Here is a 21,803-nt window from a genome sequence, read left to right as displayed (position 1 = left end):
GAAAGAGAGAGAGAGAGAGAGAGAAGGGGCATGAGAACGAATTGTACTTCCTTCTTTTCTAGGTGCTCACCCCGCTTTCTCCTCCCCTTCCGTCCCGGCTGCCTTCCCCAAAGACAACGGCAGAACCTGGAAGCCATAATGGCTTACAGTGATAGTCTGTATTGATTCATAGTCTTAGGTTTGCAAACCATTTACTTTTCAACTTACCTAAAGAAAACTTTGGATGTGGAATACACAGAAAGGGTCAGAGAATTTAGAGAAAAGAGCATGAGGACATCTAAGATTCTGAGGATCTGTCTATACTAACTTAATTCACCACAGTAGGACAGTCTGCACCATTGTGATCTCACCATAGAAAAGAGGTATCAGAGGGCTACTGACATTCCACGCTTTGTCACCTGTGGTGGCTTGGCAGTTAAGCTTTTGCTAATAACGCCCAAGTCAATTTTGATAGCAGTGAGATTTTTTAGGCGTCAGTCTAGATATTTCGTGCATGCCAGTTTTAAACTGATTTTAGCAAGTTATTTTAACTCCAAATGAGATCTTAGATCTCCTATTTGTAAAACAAGATACGGCCTATTTCAAGGAATAATTGAAAACAAAAATGAATGTCATTTGAGGATTGTATGTAATAAATTCTAAATAACAAAATTATTTATCCATACATTGACCAGGCCTTGGTAAGTGCTAGAAAGGTATGAAGATAATAAAGATATAGTCCCTACCATGCACAGGAACCTTCCAGTCTAGCAGGAAAGAGAGAAGTAAACCCAGTAGATGGTGGCAGGTCTTATGATGGGGGCAAGCACTGGGTCCTGTGAAAGCAGGTTGTGATTCTTCACAATAGCAATAGCAACATGATTGCAGTTCCCTGAACCTGAAACATTCTTGATGAGTGGGTCACCTCATTTTGTCCTCCTGTCTTCCAGTTCAAGGTTTTCCTGTGTTCCAAATGATGCATTGGGCTTAGGCATATTTTATGTGTCTATTTGCAAAATAGATAATGTCTGCATATTGACAAAAATTGGAGTGAAGAGGAAAAATTTCATCAGTAGCTTTAATATTTGGTAATTCACCAAATATCATTTTTCATAAAGACCTTTTGACTCCATCCAGCCACACTTTGTAAGGGTAAGCAATGCTGTGACCCAGAGCAAACACTTCAACATTGAATGCTAGGGGATCATGCTTGAGAAAAGGGAAAGAAAGGAAGTAGGACAATTAACATGTCAATCTGCTTGGGTAAGTAAGTAGATAAAAGATTTCCTACTGGAAAGCAGTAGGGTGTGCTCAGACCTTTTATGAACGAAGCAGGGTCCTCTGGTCAATACTTATGCAGCAATGACTTCTTTAGATTCAGATATATACACACAGTAGCTCAAAAGCTAACAGAGGTTTATGTGTTTGAGAGGACATAGTAGCTAAATATCAAACAAAGGTTTATATATTGAAGAACACATACAGGTTTATGTTGGACAATTATGAGTAATATTTTATTAAATTTTTTAAAATTTTGCCGTATAACATACAGTAAGATATATTTTTTAATGCTTTTCTTTTAAAAAAAATTTATTTTATTATTACTTTTTTGGCTGCATTGGGTCATCGTTGCTGCACACGGGCTTTCTCTAGTTGTGGCGAGCAGGGGCTACTCTTCCTTGCGGTGTGCGGGCTTCTCATTGCAGTGGCTTCTCTTGTTGCGGAGCACGGGCTCTAGAGCGCAGGCTCAGTAGTTGTGGCGCACGGGCTCAGTAGTTGTGGCTCGTGGGCTCTAGAACACAGGCTCAGTAGTTGTGGCGCACGGGCTTAGTTGCTCCCCGGCACGTGGGATCCTCCCGGACAGGGCTCGAACCCGTGTCCCCTGCATTGGCAGGCGGACTCCCAACCACTGCACCACCAAAGAAGCCCCACGAGTAGTATTTTAAATTCAGTTCTATAGATTAAATAGCATACGAAAATTTGCCTAATTATAATTGCAATATATTTATTGGTTCAAATGTTAAACTCATTAATAGCAGGCAGATACTTGTGTCAATTGCCAACATTTATTGGGTATATACTATGGGCTAGGCACTGTTTCAAGCACTTCCTATATCTTAACCCGTTTAATCCTAACAATCTATGAGGAAGAGACTACTCTTATCCATATTTTAAAGAAAAATCGAAGGCCCGGAATGTCAGAAACTTGCCTGAGGACAGACAGCTTGTAGGTGACAGAGCTGAGATTCGAGCTTGGAATCTTCAGGGCCCACACTCTTACCTGGAATTGTCTCAGACATCTGCAGTCGCGTTGGCCTCCATCCCCTCCCGCCTGTGCCCGGCTGGGCCCCCGGGCTTGGTCCAGTCACTCCCATCTCTCCCTGCTGTTCTGTCCTCCTTCTCCTGCACGTTCCACAGGCGTCCGTGGGCCCCAGTTGATGCCTTTTCCCCACCCTCTTGACCCCACCCTCCCCGCGTCTTGGCCACTAGAGGGCGCGAGGAGCAGAAACTCGAGGGTAACAGGTGTCTGGCGGCGGCTGGGAAGGGGCTGGTTCCGGAGCAGAGGCTCAGAGGAGGGAGAGAGAAGGAGGGGCGCTGGGGCTCTGGGGACACGGGGAAGGGCAGGAGAGCAGCAGCCGGTGAGGTGTATTGTCTCCCCCTGCGTCACCCCACCACACACTCGGCACCAGATCTTCCCTACTCATTCCATTCCCCTAAAACTCCAACACCAAGACATTTGGGTCTGCTACTCAAGCTGGAGATCTGAGCGTTGTACAGATTCCCCTGAAGGCATAGTCAGTCTTTCCGTTTTGGTAGTGCAGTGAGATTTAGAGGAGAGGGGGACATCAGGAGGAAATTTTAATAGATCTTCACTCTGACGAGACCTCATGCTAATGACACATTTCTTGTTTTTAAGAGTTGAATACTAGTTAGGATGCATAGTCAAATAAATATACTGCTTTTAAATTAGGACTCAGCTGAGTGTGGGGATTTGTTTTGTTGCTATCCCAGGGTCTAGCACTGTATCTATAACTATAATATCGATACATAAATCGATCAATTGAAATAGGAATTTTATTAATGGATCATTTCACTCTGAAGGTAAAGCTTTGCCTATTTAGCCATGTAGATAGAATGTGGACTATTCTTTAATGAGGAGGATAATTTAATAACCAGCTCATCTAAGCCCAGAGCTCTGGTCAACTTACCCAAAAGCTTCCAGTACCCACTGGTTCTAAGAGGCAGCTGTGGTGCTGTGGAGAGTGCCCTGGGCTGGGAGCCAGAGACCTCAGTTTTCATTCTGGCTCTCCCTGCCCCGTGTGCACTGTTGGGCTGGTCACTTCCTCATCTGTAAAAGAGCCATTACTGGTTTAATAAAGTCAGGACCATGGTGAGGATTACAAGATAAACATTTTTTTTTTTTTCCCTGCCAACCCAGGCAAAGCTCAGACTTTAGATTAATCTAACCCTCCCTCTTTGCTCCTTTACGTGGGCTGTGGGACACACAGGAGGAGCGAGCCATCCAAGCATGCACACTGATGCAGCTGCAGACTTGTGGAATCTCATAACACCTGGACCCACCGTCCTCTCCATTTGCAAAGCCGTGTACATGTTCTAACTTAGCCCGCTCTTTACTTTCCTGCAATGGTTATTCCAACCTTTGGCTATATTTAAAGTTCTCCGTATCTCTTACCAAACCAAAGCTATATGTATACATACATACATATATACATGCATACATATATATATATATATATATATATATGTATATATATATAAAGAATCTACACATGTTATCAATTCTTGAGGGGGGAAAAAAAGCATAGAAAAAAGACTGGAGTGAAATATGCCAGAATGTAAGTTGTGGGTTTTTGATCCTTCATATTTCTCTGTGCTTTTCAAGTGTTCTAGTCCATCATGTATTGCATGATGTTTCCAAAATAACAACAACAACAAAACAGAAAAACTACCATTCGAGGAGCTACCACCTACCCATTGATTTATCCCCCCACCCCCTGCTCCCAAATCTGATTCCCGGCCCAGATGCAGGGTTCTCGCTCTCCCTCTCCGGGGCTAATCTGATCATCTGTGCTATTAATTCTATATTCTCCTGACTTCTCAAGGATCTTGCCTTGACATTAGATAACGCTTTTTCTCCCCATTCAATCTCCCATTCCTTTTTGGTCTCTTTGCGAGCATATAAGTATGCTTAAAGGAATTCCCTGGAGGTCCAGTGGTTAGGACTCGGTGCTTTCACTGCCAGGGGCCAGGTTCAGTCCCAGGTCGGGGAACTAAGATCCCACAAGCCACATGGTGCGGCCAAAATAAAAATATGCTTAAGTCCCCTCCATATATCAGCAAACAAGCAAAACTCCCCAGGCTCCAGCTCCACCTTGGCTCCCCTCTAACTCTAGACCCGTACCCCCTTTTCCTTTTATAGTCTGAGTTCTAGAAAGAGTCTGAATTCCAGCCTCTAAATCTCCACGACTGACCGTTTAACCCATTGCAGCCTGGCTTCCACCTTCACAACACCCTTAAATTTGCTCTTGCCAAGATCTCCTTTCAGGCTTCGTCTTCCTCTGCTCTTCTGACTTTGCTCAGTCTTGTTGGAACATCCCTTCTATGCCATAAATTCTGCCACCTGTTATGAATGTCCTAGACCAGCTCTTCCTGGGCTCGTGGGGCAGGGACCACTGTGTGAGGCATATCTCCTTGATTGTCCCCCGGGCCCTTCACACGTGGTGTGTCTACTGTGGGGTTCGAGAGCTGCTCTCCCCCGGTCCTTTCCTCCTCATTTTCTGGACCCCTGCCACCTTCCGGGTGCCCCCGTCCCCTCGTCAGCTTGTTGGCTGTGCTGTCAGTGTGGAGCCTGACTGTGACTCACCTGGACCTTTGCAGTGCTCTCCCAGCCATGTCTCTGATTCTAGTGTTGACTGCATCTCACCGCCAGCAATAATCTTTGTCTCACACACCTCCCATCCTCTTTGACCCTGGCTTCAAATTCCTTGGTGGCCTCCCATTGCCCAGAGGTACAACCCGAGCTCCTCTCCGTGATCCATCATGGTCTCGCTCGCTTTACATCTCTTGCCCGTGTCCCGCCACGCCCCAGTAGCTTGCATTCCACACTCCCATAGCTTGGACTCCTCTGAATCCTCAATTCCGTTATCTTTTGCCCCTTTGCATATATTTCCTTTGTGCGGGATATTTTCTCTGTGCTGGCACATTGGACAGATTCTGTCTCATCTGTCGAATGTCAGCTCAAATACTGCCACTTCTGTGATGTCCTCCCTGATTTCTCCCAGGGAAGGCTCAGGTACTTTTCCTGTATTCTCCCTGCCCTTTGTATAATTATCTTATCATACTCTAATTTGTTTTGTTTATTTCTCTTTTAGATTGTAAGGTTCATGGGGCAGGAGATATGACTAATTTTTTAGCTTTTTTTTTTTTTTTTACTGTGAAATATAATGCACACAGAAGTGCATTAATCAAAACTTAGATCACTTATATGTAGAATCTAAAATATGATACAGGGAATTAACTGGTGGTCCAGTGGTTAGGACTCCGCACTCTCATTGCAGGGAGCATGGGTTCGATTGCTGGTCAGGGAACTAAGATCCCACATGCCACGTGGCATGGCCAATATATATATATATGTGTGTGTGTGTATATATATATAATACAAATGAACTTATGTACAAAACAGAAACAGACTTACAGACATAGAAAAGAAACATGGTTACCAAAGGGGAAAGGGCGGGGAAGGGATAAATTAGGAATTTGGGATTAACATATAAACACTGCTATATATAAAGTAGATAAACAACAAGGTCCTATTGTATAGCACAGGGAACTATATTAAAAATCCTGTAATAAACAAAAACGGAAGAGAATATGAAATAGAATATATATACATATGTGTATAACTGAATCACTTTGCTGTACACCTGAAACTAACACAACATTGTAAATCAACGAGACTTCAAAAAAAAAAAACTTAGGGATAATGAATAATCATAAAGTGAACACTTGTGTAACTACTGCCCAGGTCATGAAAAGGAGTATTTTCAGTCCTCCAGGAGCTCCCTGTAACCTTTCTAGATCCCACCCGTCCCCCTACTCTCTTGGCTTTTATGGCAGTTTTTAGTTCCTTCCTGGCTTTCCTTCATAGTTGCACTACCTATATATTCATTTCTAAACAAATCATTTAGTTTTACCTGTTTTTGAACTTTATACAGTCAGATCATGTTTTCTGTTGTGTTTTACTTCCTTTATTCAACATTGTGTTTGTATGTGATTATGTGTCCTAATTTTTATTATTGTATAGCAGCATTTCATTACATGAATTTACTGCATGTAATGTATCTATTAATGGATGTTTGGTTTATTTCCAGTTTGGGGCTATTATGGTGCTTCAGGTATCTTATACACTTCTTTTGGTCCCCATGTGCATGAATTTCCTCAGGGTATAGATCCAGGAATGGAATTGCCTGTCACAGGGTGTATATATCTTCAACTCTACCAGATAATGCTAAACTGTCTTTCAAAGTGTCTGTCACAATTTACATCCCACTAGCCTTGTAGAGGGTGCCCATTGCTCTGTATCTTTGCCAATATGCGGTATTGTCAGACTTTTCCTTTTTTTTTTTTTTTTCTTTTTTTTTGCGGTACGTGGGCCTGGCCTCTCACTGTTGTGGCCTCTCCCGTTGCGGAGCACAGGCTCCGGACGCGCAGGCTCAGCGGCCATGGCTCACGGGCCCAGCCGCTCCGCGGCACGTGGGATCCTCCCGGACCGGGGCACGAACCCGTGTCCCCCGCATCGGCAGGCGGACTCTCAACCTCTGCGCCACCAGGGAAGCCCAGACTTTTCCATTTTTACTGACATGGTTGGCATGGAGTAGTATTTCATTGTGGCTTTAATTTGTGTTTCTCTCTTAGTAAGGAGGCTGAACACCTTTATGAGTTAATGGGTCAGCTGAATTTCCTCCTAAGTGAAGGCCCATTTAAGTTTTGCTCACTCTCTAATGGGTTGCTTGTCTTTATTTTATGGCTTTGAAAGTTCTTGCACATTCTGGATATGAGTCCTTTGTTGGCTGTATGTGTTGAAAATAAGCTATACTATAAAATCACAAACATTAAAGATTTATTGATTATAGTGTTTTTAAAATTCTTTCCCTTAGCACTAATAAGTAAGTAGAAACAGGCTAATTAGACAATACATAATAGTACACATTCCTTCAAATTAATCCTGTCCTTCCCTTCTTCTCTCCAGGCGTCATCATCGTCCCCAGTGCCGGTGTTGGGATTGTCCTTGGAGGCTACATCATAAAAAAATTGAAACTTGGTGCAAGGGAATCTGCAAAACTAGCGATGATCTGCAGTGGTGTGTCTTTACTGTGCTTTTCAACGCTGTTTATTGTTGGATGTGAAAGTATCAATCTAGGTGGCATAAACATCCCGTATACAACAGGGTAAGTATCTTGGAAGAGGCATCTCATCTCATCCTGGTCAAGATTGAAGTGCGAAACTCTGCGGTGTTTGGATCCCAGGGTTCGGCTTGCGCCCCTCCCTCCATGCAGGGCTCACTACGCCTGTGTTTCTGTCCCGGTAGAGCTGCACCCTCTTGGGCAGAGGCCTCCGCCTCTCCGTTGTCTGTGTCCGTTTTGACCCTCACAACGTCTCCCGTGGCATTTGGGTTACAGTACATGAGGAGGAAATGCTAGTTGGCTTAATGAAAACTGTTCTTTTCTTTTTAATGTAATGTTTTGAATAGGTAGTACATTCACACAGTTTCAAAACAAAGTTCAATGAAAATACAGTGTGCCTCAAGGCCTCCACCCCACTTCTCCCCAAAGACAAACCAGGGAACCACTTTAACTCATCTCTTGTGTACCCTTCCAAGGATGTTCCTTATACAAGAAACTATGAATGTGTATTTTCAGTGTTTTCTGTTTTATATCCAAAAGGTAGCATTCTATACATTCTTTTCTTTTTCTTTCTTTCTTCTTTCTTTCTTTCTTTCTTTCTTTCTTTCTTTCTTTCTTTCTTTCTTTCTTCCTTTCTTCTTTCCTTCCTTCCTTCCTTCCTTCCTTTCTTTCTTTATCTATTTATTTATGGCTGTGTTGGGTCTTCGTTGCTGCGTGTGGGCTTTCTCTAGTTGCGGCGAGTGGGGGTTACTCTTCGTTGCGGTGTGCGGGCTTCTCATTGTGGTGGCTCCTCTTGTTGTGGAGCATGGGTTCTAGGCACGTGGGCTTCAGTAGTTGTGGCTCATGGGCTCAGTAGTTGTGGCTCGCGGGCTTAGCTGGTCCGCGGCATGTGGGATCTTCCCGGACCAGGGCTCAAACCCGTGTCCCCTGCAATTGCAGGTGGATTCTTAACCACTGCACCACCAGGGAAGTCCCTATACATTCTTTTCTGAGCTTTTTTTTTTTTTTTTTTTATGTAACAATCTGGGTTGGAAGCTTTCTGTCACAATAATAATAATGATGGTGATGTTCAAAGTGTAGCTAACCCTTATATTAACACTACAGCATGCCAAGCATTCTTCTAAATGCTTTACGTATATTAACTCATTAATCCTCATAACAGGCCTAATCAGGTAGGTGCTATTATTATTCTGATTTTACAGAGGGCAAAACTGAGGTATGGCTGACACGTATCAGTATATAAATCCGTTCAGGCTGCTGTAAGCGAACACCATAGATTAGATGGCTTAGAAACAACAGAAGTTTATTTCTCAAATTCTGGAGGCTGGGAAGTCCAAGATCAAGGTGCTAGCAGATTCGGTGTCTTGTGAGGACCTTTGGATCCTCTTTGGATCCTCTTGCTCTTTGGATCATAAATGGCTGTCTCTGGCTGTGTCCTCACATGGTGGGGGTGAGGCATCTCCCTAGGATCCTTTTTGTAAGAGCACTAATCCCATTCATAAAGGCTTCACCTTCATGACCCAGTCACCTCCCAAAGGCCCCAAACTCCAAATACCATCACGTTTAGGGTTAGCTTTCAACATGTGAATTTTTCATGGACCCAGACATTTAGTCTATTGACCTAAAGATCACAGGCAAGGATTACACAAGAAACATGTGTAAAGCTCTCAGCTCTCCTGGCACACAGTGAGTGCCCAGTGATAGTTAGCTATTGTTATTAGTCATCACTAATCCATTAAGAACAATTTCTATCAAATTATTTTTACTACAATTGGAAAACATAAATAGAATATTAAAAGTTAGTAAGAAAAAAACCAGCAGTCTCCTGACCCTGCTTTCCAGGGGCAATAATTTAAAATTCTTTTTAGCTATCTCTCCTGGTATTTACCTCTATATTTTTAAAGCATACTGTATAAATTAACCAAATGAAGACATTATTTGTGACTTCCTGTCTTAGTAAATGAGGAGTCTAGCATTTGCTTCACAAGTTGTGCTCAAATCCTTTTCTGATATTTTCATGGTATGATTATGACAGTATTGTTAGCAGCTGAGGCACAAGTACTGTATCGTGATTAGATTTCCTCCTTTGTAGAGCAGCGATTTTCCTGGAATTAAATCACTGCCTTATTTTCATTTCCTTTGTTTTCTTTGAGTCTGCTTCTGCCTTCCCATATCCTCTAAGGGCTCAAGAAATCTCAATGTGACTTTTCACCCATCCGATGGACTCAGGATTCCATTTCCCCACCCCTTGGAGTCATCTGTATGGGAGCCCTCTGGGCCTGCTGCCCCGCTGTTGCCCCAGGAATCTCACTTGCCTCTCTCTGTACTGATCCTTCATTTTCTGGATTCTGTGGATGCCTCTTTTTTGGCTTCCTCCCCCATTTTGCTAGAGCACATCCTCCAGTAGCTACAGGAAGGCTGTCAAGGCTGTTACCATTTGTTTTTTTTTTTTGGAGATTTTTCATGAAATAGCCACTTTTTTTTTTTTTTAACAATTACATTTGATTGCCAAATTGGCTGGGTTAAGAACTTTGGACTGGATGAATCATTTTCACTAAAAATTTTCAAGTTTTCACTCCATTTTTGTCACTCCAGTTTCTAACGCTCTTGTGGGAATTCTGGCCTTTCTTTTTCCCAGTCCTTTGTATGTGCCCTACTTTTCCTTCCTGGGAGTTTCCATTTATTCCCAGTATTCCCAAATTTCACCACAATACACTTCTTTTTTCCTCTGAGCACTTGATGAACTTTTAATGTCTGGAGACCATGTCTTTTGTTTCCATTTTAACTTTTTTAAAAGATGTAATTGTTGTTATTTTCTCTCCACAGTTTTTTTCTCCTATCTCTCCTTCATTGATTCTCTACTTTTCTTATTCTTTATAAACTATTTTATATCTCATTATGGCTTGTCGTTTAGTGGATCTCACTGTAGGGTAATTGCAGGGGGACAGCTGGCATTTTCATTGGGGTGCTCAGTGTCAGAACCTGAGGTCTTACCTGTGAGGTGCTTCAGTTCCTCAAGAGAAGGATGCTCCTACCTCCTGCCTTGGGCTGTGTTGCGGTGGGTTCAGGGTTGTAAGCCTAGCTGCTGACATTCTAGAGCTGGGAGTAGGGTGGTGGGTGGAAGAGGCTAGGGTGCTACTGTTCATTTTGCAAACTTTTACCAAATTCCTCTGTCATCATCCTAGCATCTTGCCAAAGGTCTCTTTTATGTGGTGCTCTTAAGTCCAGAGCCTTTGGTTCATTTCCTCCAGAAAATAGAGGGGGTGGAAGAAGAAGTCATCTACTAAGTAGGGTGGGGAAGGGAACCTGCTTAAAATTGTATCATATTTGGACCACGACTTTCTTGTGGTGTCTGTCCTTGAGTTCCAAAGGCCTGTTCTTTCTCCTACTACTGGCGTTTATCTTGTCCATATATATATTTAAGTTCTCATTATACTTTCTGTTTTATTGAATCCTTTTTTTTCTGAAACTCTCCATAATTTTGTTTCAATTGGATTGGTTGCTCTTTTGCATAACTTATATCCTGGAACTTCCTTTCATAGATCTCAATTGTATCCACTAGGTTTTGTCTGTGTAGTTATTTATTTGTTAACGCCTCATTTTGCCAGAAAAAAATCCTTGGATAACTTCCTAGGGAAGGGTTCATGGAAAGAGAAGCTGTCTGAAACCATAAGTGTATTAAAATGTCTTTATTCTTCTTTCACATTTAAGTGATAGTTGGAGTGGGTATAGAATTATAGGTTAAACATTTGTTTTTCTGAGAACTTGGAAACCGTTGCTTTGTCATCTAGCGTTTAATGTGCCAGATACTTAAATGAAATTTAATCTCAGTCTGAGTTCTCATTTCTCCATTACCAACTTTATTTGGAAGTTTTGAGGATATTTTTTATTCAAGGTGTTCTGAAATTCCATAAGGAATGCTCTACCCTCCGATTTTGTCTTGGCAGGACTCCTCCAATGTCACTTTCTTGGAGAGACTTTCCCTCTCTGCCCAATATAAGGGAGCCCACTCTCCCCTCATTCTCTATTACATCACCTCTTCAGTTTCCTTGTAGCACGTGCCACTATCTGAAATTGTCTTGTTTACTTGATTTGCTCTTGTCTTTTGTCTCTAAAATATGAGCTCCTTGAGAACAGTTACTATAGCTGCCTACATAATAGTTGCAGCCTTGCCATCTACAACAAAGTTTGTCGTATGAATGAATGGACAGACGCATGAATGTCTTGGCCCAGGGCTTTGTTCATTCATTGTATTAGGCACTTTTAATCTAACACATATGTCCTTTTTTTTCTTTTAACCTCAGGGAGATTTTCTTCTACTGTATCTTTACTCGTTCTCCTCTTCATTTTCCCTATGTTCTCCAGGACGCCTGTTTTTCAGATGTTGGAACTTACAGACTCGTTACCTGTATGTTTAACTTGTTTTCTCACATTTCATATTTTCTTTGCTATGAGAGATTTTTTCAAACCTGCTTTTTTATTCTTTATGTAAATTTTAAAATTTGAAAATAATTTTTTCTTCGGCATTCTGAGTGTTCCCTTTTCATAACGTCCTGCTGTTGTTTGAACAGGAGTAATATCTTCTCAGATCTCTCTGCGCATATAATTCAGTTTTTTTTTTTTTTTTTTTTACTTTGTTTCTGTGTCTTACATTTTATCATTTTATTTGAAATGTCAATTTTTCCTGTTCATTTACTCTGGGTTTTACAGGTTGACAAGACTCAGTTTAGCGTGTGTCAGGTTATGTGTCTCTCTCCCCCACTCACCCCCCACCACACACAAGAACGAGGGAGTTTTATTGTCATTTGTCAACATCTAAGGTAGAAGCTTAGCTTTTAAATTTTGTTCTGATTTCTTTAGAAGAGCTTTCAGATGAGTTTCGGGGCTCTGAATTGGGGATGGAGGGGGTGGGTGTGAGAGTGGAAGGGCCCACTGATACAGTCTTCTCTCCCTTAGGTCTCCAGTGAGTCGCATTGTTTTCAGTCACTTTCATTGTTTTCGCGGTCACTTTTGCTCCCTGTTGCACCTGCTGGATTTGGATTCAGAGTCGTGTCGAGGTTCCATGGGGCAGGCTGGCTCTTCTCCAAGGTGGCATCTGCTCATTTCACATGCACCTTTGCCTGTCCACTTTCATTTTCATGGAGTCTGGTGTCGCTCTTTCCATTTCTCTTTGCCAGCTCGATTCATTTTCATTATACTCACTTTTATTTCAAGTGCCTTCTCAGAAGGAGTGGAAGGCAGACTCCATGTCTTACCTGCTTTTAAACTGCAAGTCCCCTCAAGACTTCTAAAGCTTTTGCTTAACACCACATCGGTCTTGCCAATCCTGAATCAACTGACTCTGGACTCCCTAGCACTACTGGGAAGAAATTATATAATTGTGCTGATTTGCTCCATTACAAATTGATGAGTTCCAATCTTAGCAGGCCCTCATCTTTGCTGAGCAATCCATTTACTTGGCCCTAGTCAGCTTCCTTTCCTGTGCCTCGTATTGGTCCATTTAAAAAAAATTCCTTTCTTCAAGTTTTTTTTATCTTACCATAGCTTGTTTTTTCTTGTCGGACAACCTCGTATTCCTTATTACTGAGAAAAAAGAGGTCCCAAGTAAGAATTCCTTGAATTTTTCTTCCCTCTCCCCTCAAAGATAGTATTATTTTCAAAGGCAAGTAATAGCGCCATCATTTTCTAGCTATGTGACCTTGTAAAAAATTATCTAATATTGTTAACTCTTGGTGTCCTCGTATATAAAATGGCAATAATGTGAATCATACCTGGTTACAAGCATAACTAAAGTAAAACACCTGCGGTTGAAAGAATTAAAATAATGCAGAAGGGTAGAAAATGAAAAGTCAGTGTCTCCTTCCTCCATCCTCAATCTCCAGTTTGAAGCATTTAAATATTATAAACAAATATTTGTAGCTTTGATTTTGAGGATTATGTAAGGGAAGGTTTTTGATATTTCCCAGCACAGAGTCTAACACTTAGTATATGTGGAAAAAAGTTAGTTTCTTGGCTTTACTCCCTTTCTAGATCATGCAAAGAGACTCTTTTTTCCTTTTTAAAAGATTAATGAATGTCTGGCATCCACCTCTGCACTGGGACATTACTTATATAGTGATGCTGAAACTAGTAAAAACTTGATGTAAATAAACATTGTAGTTATCTAAATCCATGACTTAACTGTACATTTCTTCTCATTTAATTGTATTCAACAAAGAAAAGTTGATTAGGAGTGCCAGAGACTGCTGCAAGGATCCATTCATTCTAATATTTGCGGCCTGACTTCATCGAAGTTTATAAACTAGCAAAAGAAAAACCCAGTTTCCTTGGAGAATTCTTCTAGCTCCCCAGATACTTCTAGGAAGAGAGTTAAAATTGAATTAGTATAAACACTTGGGTGGTACAGCTGCACAGGTTTGACACTTTTAGAGTAGCAGTTACCTTTGTGTGAGGAATAATGGGGCCCTTTCTCCAAGCAGGGTATGGACTACATTTCAGCCTCTCCTTGCTCCCTTGGTTGGGTGCTCTTGTGCAGTGCACAACCTGCTCATCAGTACATCGTTGGCCTGCCTAGTAAAAATGGTAGTTCTGCATGATTTTGATCCTTGCATGTAGGATTTTTCTCCTTTAAAGCTGATAAAGAGAGAGATGAGGGAGTGACAGTGAAGAAAGGAGCCTTTGTTAGACACCTGTTTGGCTCAGGTATGGTGATTGGTATTCATGTATATCTTTTATATACACTGCTTACAACATCACTCTACTGTATGTATTATTAACCACATATTTCAGTTAAAGAAACTGAGGTTAGAGAGTAAATGATTTGCCCAAAGTCATCAGTTAATAACGAGTGGAACTGAATGAAACCCAGATTATCTATTTTAGAGTTGGTATCCTTTCTGAGTACTACACTGGGGTGCTGTTATACATTTTGTATTTTATATAAGCACACATCTAAGTGCACACACCACCTCCTTACTCAGAAAGCTATAGAGAATGCATCCATTTCTTTAAATAGTGCACTAATATTTGGCCTTGCCAGTTTCTAGCTGTGTGAGTATGGGCAAATTAGTTAATCTCTCTGTGCTTGGTTTCTACATCTTTAGGGTAAGGATACTGATAGTATTGATCATGTTGAATTGCTGTGAAGATTGAATAAGGTACTTGGCAAATTCCTTAACCTCTCTGTGCCTCAATTTCCTCATCATTAAGATGGGCTAATAATAGTCTCGATCTCTTAGAATTATAGAGAGGATAAAATGGAATGAAACCCACAGTAATAAGCAATTGTTAAATAACTATTTAATGTTATTTTTCTCATTTTAAATATGAGGAGAAAGAAATTCAGAGGGATCAAATAACTTGCTTAAAGTCACACAGCTAGAAAATGATAGAGCTAGGACTGGAACCCAGGTTTCTCTGATTTTGAATGTAATGTTTTTAATTATTAAACTGTCCTGAAAGAAGAAAAGAAACACAAAGAAGAAAGCACAATATATAAGCCAATTCCATTTATTAAAGTGTGTGTGAGAAGCTCCAGGTTCACCAGCATGGTGAATTTTCTGACACTAAAGGAGTTAATGACTAACCTGTCTCTGAATTAGCATCGAGTGCTCAAGAGACACCTAAGTGCCTGGGATGGGGTTGGGATGTTTTAGAAAGATGAACTTTTTCTACTGAGCCAAAATGGAGTCACAGTTTTTTTGTAGAATGAACCTGATGTGTTATTAGTGGTTCCCTTAGAAAATTCAGATTTGATGGCCAAGATGTGGAGACAACCTAAAGGTCCATCAGTGGCTGAATGGATAAAGAAAATGTCATATATACATATAATGGAATAAGATTCAGCCTTAAAAAAGAAATTATGTAATATGCGACAAGATGGAGGAACGTTGAAGACATTATGCTAAGTGAAAGAAAATAGTCACAGAAAGACAAATACTGTATGATTCCTCTTATATGAAGTATCTAAAATAGTTAAATTCATAGAATCAAAGAGCAGAATGGTGGTTGCCAGGGTCTGGGGGAAGGGGGAAACATGGAGTGACTAATCAATGGAAACAGCGTTTTAATAAAGCAAGATGAACAAGCTTTAATGTTGATGATGCCCAAAGGAGGCGTGTCCATTTCACTAAATGGCCTTGGACAGCCCTCCCCACCCCACAATATGTCAGATCTCCAGTTTCCTTTATCTTCTGAATTTAGAGGGAGGTGTCCTTATGAGGTAGGCATACATTGACGATTGTGCCAAACTTTGATCCTTAGGGTAATTGCTGGCAATTTAAACAGTAATATTAACTTGGTTTGGTCACTCAGTATAGATTATATTAAAGATTTATTCACTTCCCTTCAAAATAAATCTTTATTTTTCTAAAACAAAGTAAAACAATAACAACAAAAAGGGTGACTAAGCTGTAGACATCTGCTGTACAACTTTGTGCCTGTAGTCAACAATACTGTACTGTACACTTGAAATTTTGTTAAGAGAGTAGATCTCGTGTTAAGTGTTCTAACCACAATATGACAAAATTAAAGAAAAAAAAATTCAGATTTGATTCTCCTAGCACCCACAATTTCCCTGCAGTTTTAATTAAGAAATGTGTTTTGCTTCCCCTCTGTGTCTGCCGAACTGTATTTCACACAGGTGTTTCCTAATCATTTTGTCGACAAAGGAGCCAGTGAAAACTGTAGCTTAAGCAATACTTTATATAAACACATTGTATAATGTGAGTTGTTTGCTCTTTACCTTCAAATAATTTTTTCAAATGGGCTTAAATCTGATGTCCATGTACAGAAGTTTTCAACAGTACTGTCTTGATAAATCATTTAATAATTCTAGCTTTATTATCTTTCATTCATCAAGTGTCATCTCTTTGAACTTAAACTAAAATCTATTATATCATCTTCTGATTTGGAGACTTGAGTTACTGGGTCAGAACTTTTCCAGGGATGATTTCCTGAGCTATGACATGACGAAGATGCATTTGCTCAGTTTTCTGAGAGCATTTTCGGCAATGACTGTGATCCACCAGTCCACAGGTCCAAAATCTCAGGGGTTGGGGTATTCTTCTCAAGTTACTTCTCTCAATATAGTTTTATTGTCTGTCCCAAGACACTAAGACATAAATATTGTCTGTTAATTCAGACCTTTGCTGAAACTCAACAAAGGTACATTTCATCCTCTTTATCACCACTCCTGAACTTGCCATCCTGCCAGTATTTAGATAGTATTCTACTACCAGCCCTTGAGTGACTAGCATTTCTAGCCAGATCATTCCTAATGTCTCTAATTAAACCATCCCTGTCTTCTGTGTTTCACAGACAACTTAAACTTCTGAACGTTTTTTTTTCCTATTTAATTTCTTTGGTGACATTCAAGATCTTTTATTTATTTATAGGTATTACTGATTTTAAAGGCAATTCCTGAAAAGTAGAGAAAAAATAGTTTACTTAAAGGATCTTAGATATGTGTGTTTCTGGATTATCTTGGCTACTTTTATTAACAGGCTTACAGTTCATTTCTAGCTGTAAGTATATGATTTGATCTATTTTTGGCTCTATTTGGGAGATACAAACAAAATTTGCTTTACTTCCTTTTTAGGAGTATCGAGGGGATATAAAATATAAGCAAATTTTCTTTCCAGTGAGTTTTAAGCTTTGTAACTGAGATCTAAACAAATTACAGGAACTCTGTAAAACTATATAATATCTGTTTAAACACAGTAAGCCTTGAACCTATATTATTAAACTCGGGGCCAAATTTGCCATTCATATTAACATAGTCAATAGAAAATGTTCATCATATAATGTTAGCAGGAAAAATAGAATTTAGAACACTCTGTGAAATCTTGATAACAATATGTTATTAACGTTAATTTATATGCATATTGAAAAAAGAGCAAAGGGAAGTAAATATACTAAAAGCATAATGGTGGATATTCCTGGATTGTAGCATTACTGTGTGAGTTTAACTTGACTTTTTAGTCCTTTTGTATTTCCCAAATTTTCTACAATGAATATGTATTACTTTAAAAATAAATAAAGGCATTTCAAGACGTTGTTCAAGGGACACATCATTTTATTAAAAATGATTCTGGATTTAAAGAGATGGTTTGTATCAGTTGTAGGTTATTATATGTAAATTTCAAGTTCTATCTGGTTTGAATTTGTTGACTACAAAGCTAAAGGAAGCTTTAACAATAAAAAGAATGATTGGATGCAGTAACCGTAACTTTCATGAGTATAGTCCTGGGGAACCCTAAGCTATCCCATGAGTTATTACATACTCCCCTGTGTTGATCATGCTTATCTCCGCTCATGTAGGCAGAAGGGGCGTTGACAGCCGTTAACTATTAGGCTGTTAAGGTCATACAGCTTCTAAATGGTAGGCCTGCAACTGGACCCTCATCTAGTTTTCTGACTGTTCTCTATATGAGTAAATAAGAAAATGACACCTTCCTTTTTGAAAAGAAAATCATCATGAAGGCCTTTTGTGCTCTTTGTGTTTGTGACTGTGTTACTTTTATTTCAGTATCTTCATGCCTGTTATGTGCTAGGAACTCGCTGGGCGCTGGCTATCCATTTACTTATCTAATCCTCCCATCAACCCTGTGATATAGATATTCTGGTCTCTGTTTTACAGCACAAGTGAAGTCTCTCTAGATTTGTTCATGGCACTGGTGAATTGTAGATATGGAATTGAACCCACTCTTTTTATTTATTATTTTATTTTTTTATTTGTGGCCGCGCTGAGCGGCTTGCAGAATCTTAGTTCCCCGACCAGGGATTGAACCTGGGCCCTCAGCTGTGAAAGCACAGAGTCTTAACCACTGGACCACCAAGGAATTCCCTGAACCCGCTCTCTTTGACTCTAATGCTCAGCACAGTGAGAGCTGAGTGCCAGGAAAGCTGCGTTAGAGGAAGAAAAAGGAGGAGGGAGAGCACACAGAAGACTCAAGGGAAACCATGGCCAGTTACACAAAGTGGGTCCGCTGCCGGAGGGGTTTAAGGGGACACACTGTGGAGACAGAGATAACTGGGTTTAAATCCCTCCCTGATTCTTACTAGTTCTGTAAACTTTAACAGTACCTATCTTATCCTCTCAGATGTTCAGTTTCATTATCTGAAAGTTGGATACACAGTCATAATAATTTTAATTCTCATGAGGAATACATGAGGTAACTTCTATAGAGATCTCAGTGCACAAGTCCTGGAGTCAAATTAGGACTATGTAAATGTTAGTCCTAAATGATAATGATGATGATGATGATGATGATGATGATGATAGTAGTATTATTTATAAACCTGAAGTTGCACAGCTATATCTGGCCAAGGAAGGGCTTTAATATAAAGCCAAGAACTTAAGCGGAATTAAAAAGAAACATTCTAATTGAAGTCTCCTTAAAGACTGAGATAGATTGATAAAAACTCAAGAAATTATGAGAAAGATACCATTTTTTTTAGTTGATTAGTATATTTTGCCTGAAAGGTTTTTGTTGTGTGGGTCATATTCTTTTAGTCCATGTGGCTTGAATATAAGACGTATGGATCCCTATTTGTCATATCTCTTAGTAAGGAGAAAATTAACAGGAGGCAGAAAGAAGGTTAAGGGGCTCCTCTTTGATTTGTGGAAACCAGTAGAAGTGTGTCAGGTGGGGAAGTCCAAGCGTTCTTTAGGTTTTGGGGTGGGGTGATGTGACACAATTGTGTGTGTGTGTGTGTGTGTGTGTGCGCGAGAATATGTGTGTGATTTGAAAGCAACTGTATCCTTACATACCCAGCTGTAATGGCTCCATGGTAGAGATTTTTACTTATGTTAAACCTCAGTCTGTTGTATTGTTGTATGTTACTTTAAATAAACATTGATCCTTAAGCAACTGATTTAATGAAGATTAGGCAGCAAGTTCGCTCCTCTTCCCTTTTCTGTTCATTTTGGTCTCCCCATGGCTGGTTTCCTTAAAGCCTCAGTGATTGTGGGGCATGTCATTACACCTTTCATAGTTTCCTAGGCTTGAAAATCAGTAAGCTGTACTAGTTAACCTCAGAGACTCCTCCCATCTCTCTAATTCTATAATTCCATGATTTTTATAGTAACATGTCATGTGTGACCTAGGTTTACAGCTTGGACCATGTAGTTATAAGGCATTTGTTAGTGAGTCATTGTTCCTGTCATGGAAAGAACACTTACATGGACATTGAGTTAACATGAGCCTCTTGTTTGCAAGGCTAGCTTGTCAGTAATGTTTTCATTTATTAGAAAGGTGATGTACTGTCCCTTTGCACAAGGATGAGTGTGGTGTACTACAGTCCTTGTAAATTTTGTACTCCCAGGATGGTCTTAGCTCGGGCTAATGAGAGGTTGCTTGGAGTGACTCAGATTTAAACACTTGCACTATTATTCTAATCCAGTCTGTCTTCTGCAGTGTTAGTCAAACAAGACGCTATTATTCTTAAAAATAATTTTTTTAAAATCAGTGCAATGTAAAGGATTAACTGTGTCAGCATCTTTCGTTTTTTTGTGCCACTATGGCCTTTTTCCCTAATGACATTTTCCATGAATGCCTCTTTCTTTTCACTGCTATTTATATTTGTTGCTTGTTTTGATTTTCTTAGAGCTTTCTATATTGTATCATTTCTTTGTATCAGACACCATGATCTCATGAGAAAAGCAAGCATACCCAAGGGTGACCTGGGACTGTACCTTTGTTTCCAGAACTCAGGAAAGCTTTTGCCTTCCTGTCATTGATGTGTGTTCTGAGCATCTGTTGACATTCTCTTTAGATTCCTTTCTCTTGAGTGGACATACCCATAAAGGAGAGGTATTGAAATATGTGGCTGTCATAAATGAATACGAAGCATGCTGTTAATAGGAAATTCCTTGTAACTTTTAAATATGCATGGTAAAAACCCTATTGTATGGATTTGAAGTGTGTCATTTTTAGTGACTAAGCATGCAGGCATATAAATCCCTTTTATTTGGTCATGGCTTGCAGTTTGGTTCTTGAAGAACTAGTGAAGATAATAGTAATTCACACAGAACACTCTTCATGTGATATCAATTAAAACAGCACTAATTGGGACTTCCCTGGTGGTCCAGTGGTTGAGAATCTGCCTTCCAATGCTAGGGGTTGTGGGTTCGATCCTTGGTTGGGGAACAAAGATCCCACATGCCGCGGGGCCACTAAGCTCATGCGCCACAACTAAAGAGCCCGCAGGCTGCAACTAAGACCCAACGCAGCCAAAAATAAATAAATAAATTAATAAATAAATGTTTTTTAACAATAGCACCAATCAGCCTCATAATGAATCATTTGGCTTCCTTAGACGTCCATTTCATCATCCTTGGAATGTGGAAATAGGTCTAGAACAGGGTTTCTCAGACTCAGTATGTCGAGATTTGGGTCAGTTAATTCCTTGTCCTGGGGAGGGGCTGTTCTGTGTATTGTTGGACGTTTTAGAAGCAGCCCTGGCCTCTACCCACTAGATGCCAGTAGCATCCTTTTAGTTGTGACAAACAAAAATGTCTCCTGACATTGCCGAAATTGCTGCCCCTGTGAGAACTACTGGTCATTTTAATCAAAGGTATATTCAATTTATTTAGTTATTTATTTATTTGGCTGCATTGGGTCTTCGTTGCTGTGCGTGGGCTTTCTCTAACTATCAAATGGTATGATTCTAAGAGTTGGTGAATATAATAATTATGAGAGTCTTGTGACAGTTTCTTCTGTGGCGGGATATGAATGAAGAATAGAGTTTATTTTCCTTTTGCCTCTGTGGAAGTCTTTCTTGGTAAGGTTTAAATATTGCTGTGAACTTGTTCCTTCCATTAAAATTCGATGACTCAGTTATCAACGTGTGACAGAGGACACAGGAGAAAAGCCTTTGAACAAACAACACTTTATGTTTATGGATTAATACATATGTTTGGGATGGACTAGGCTACTGGGTGAGTGGTTACTCAACATAGTCATTAAAGGTAAGTCCTGGAACATAACAGACATTCCAAAATATCTGCTGAATGGAGGGAGGATGGATAGTTGGACAAGTGAATGAAGGATCTGCTATTGCCAGTTCATGAAGCTTTAGGAAGGGTATGTCATCAGTGACACCTAAAAATGATGGTCATGAAAGCAAAGGAAGGAGGTCATTGGATGTGAGCATTCAGAACCCCTTTCATCCTTCCATGATTCCCTCTGGGTACCTGCCTGCCTCTGTCTTTCCATAACCATTTCCTTACATCTCTCTCTCAGGCCTTATATCCTTACTTGCCTGCCCTCCCCCCCTTTTTTAGACTTTTTTGATGTGGACCATTTTTTTTTTTTTTTTTTTTTTTTTTTGCGGGGCGCGGGCCTCTCACTGCTGTGGCCTCTCCCGTTGCGGAGCACAGGCTCTGGACGTGCAGGC

The 21,803-nt window shown here is 40.2% G+C and overlaps 1 protein-coding gene and 1 non-coding gene across 2 annotated transcripts in view; one reads left to right on the top strand and one right to left on the bottom strand.

The window, feature by feature from the left end:
* The window catches only part of SLCO5A1 (solute carrier organic anion transporter family member 5A1), a 122,957-nt gene that overhangs the window by 90,461 nt on the left and 10,693 nt on the right, over positions 1-21,803 (top strand). Inside the window, exon 5 of the mRNA XM_007448494.1 lies at positions 7,250-7,448. Within this exon, the coding sequence (XP_007448556.1) occupies positions 7,250-7,448 (199 nt within the window). The remainder of the gene's footprint in view (positions 1-7,249; positions 7,449-21,803) is intronic.
* On the bottom strand, positions 18,172-18,244 carry TRNAE-UUC (transfer RNA glutamic acid (anticodon UUC)). The gene has a single exon. It is a non-coding gene; the product is annotated as a tRNA-Glu (tRNA).

This window comes from Lipotes vexillifer, unplaced genomic scaffold (genome assembly GCF_000442215.2).
Source record: "Lipotes vexillifer unplaced genomic scaffold, Lipotes_vexillifer_v1.1 scaffold815, whole genome shotgun sequence".
Taxonomy (NCBI): Eukaryota; Metazoa; Chordata; class Mammalia; order Artiodactyla; family Lipotidae; genus Lipotes; species Lipotes vexillifer.
The sequence above is the reverse complement of the archived record's forward strand: the minus strand, read 5'-3'. Positions and strand labels throughout refer to the sequence as shown.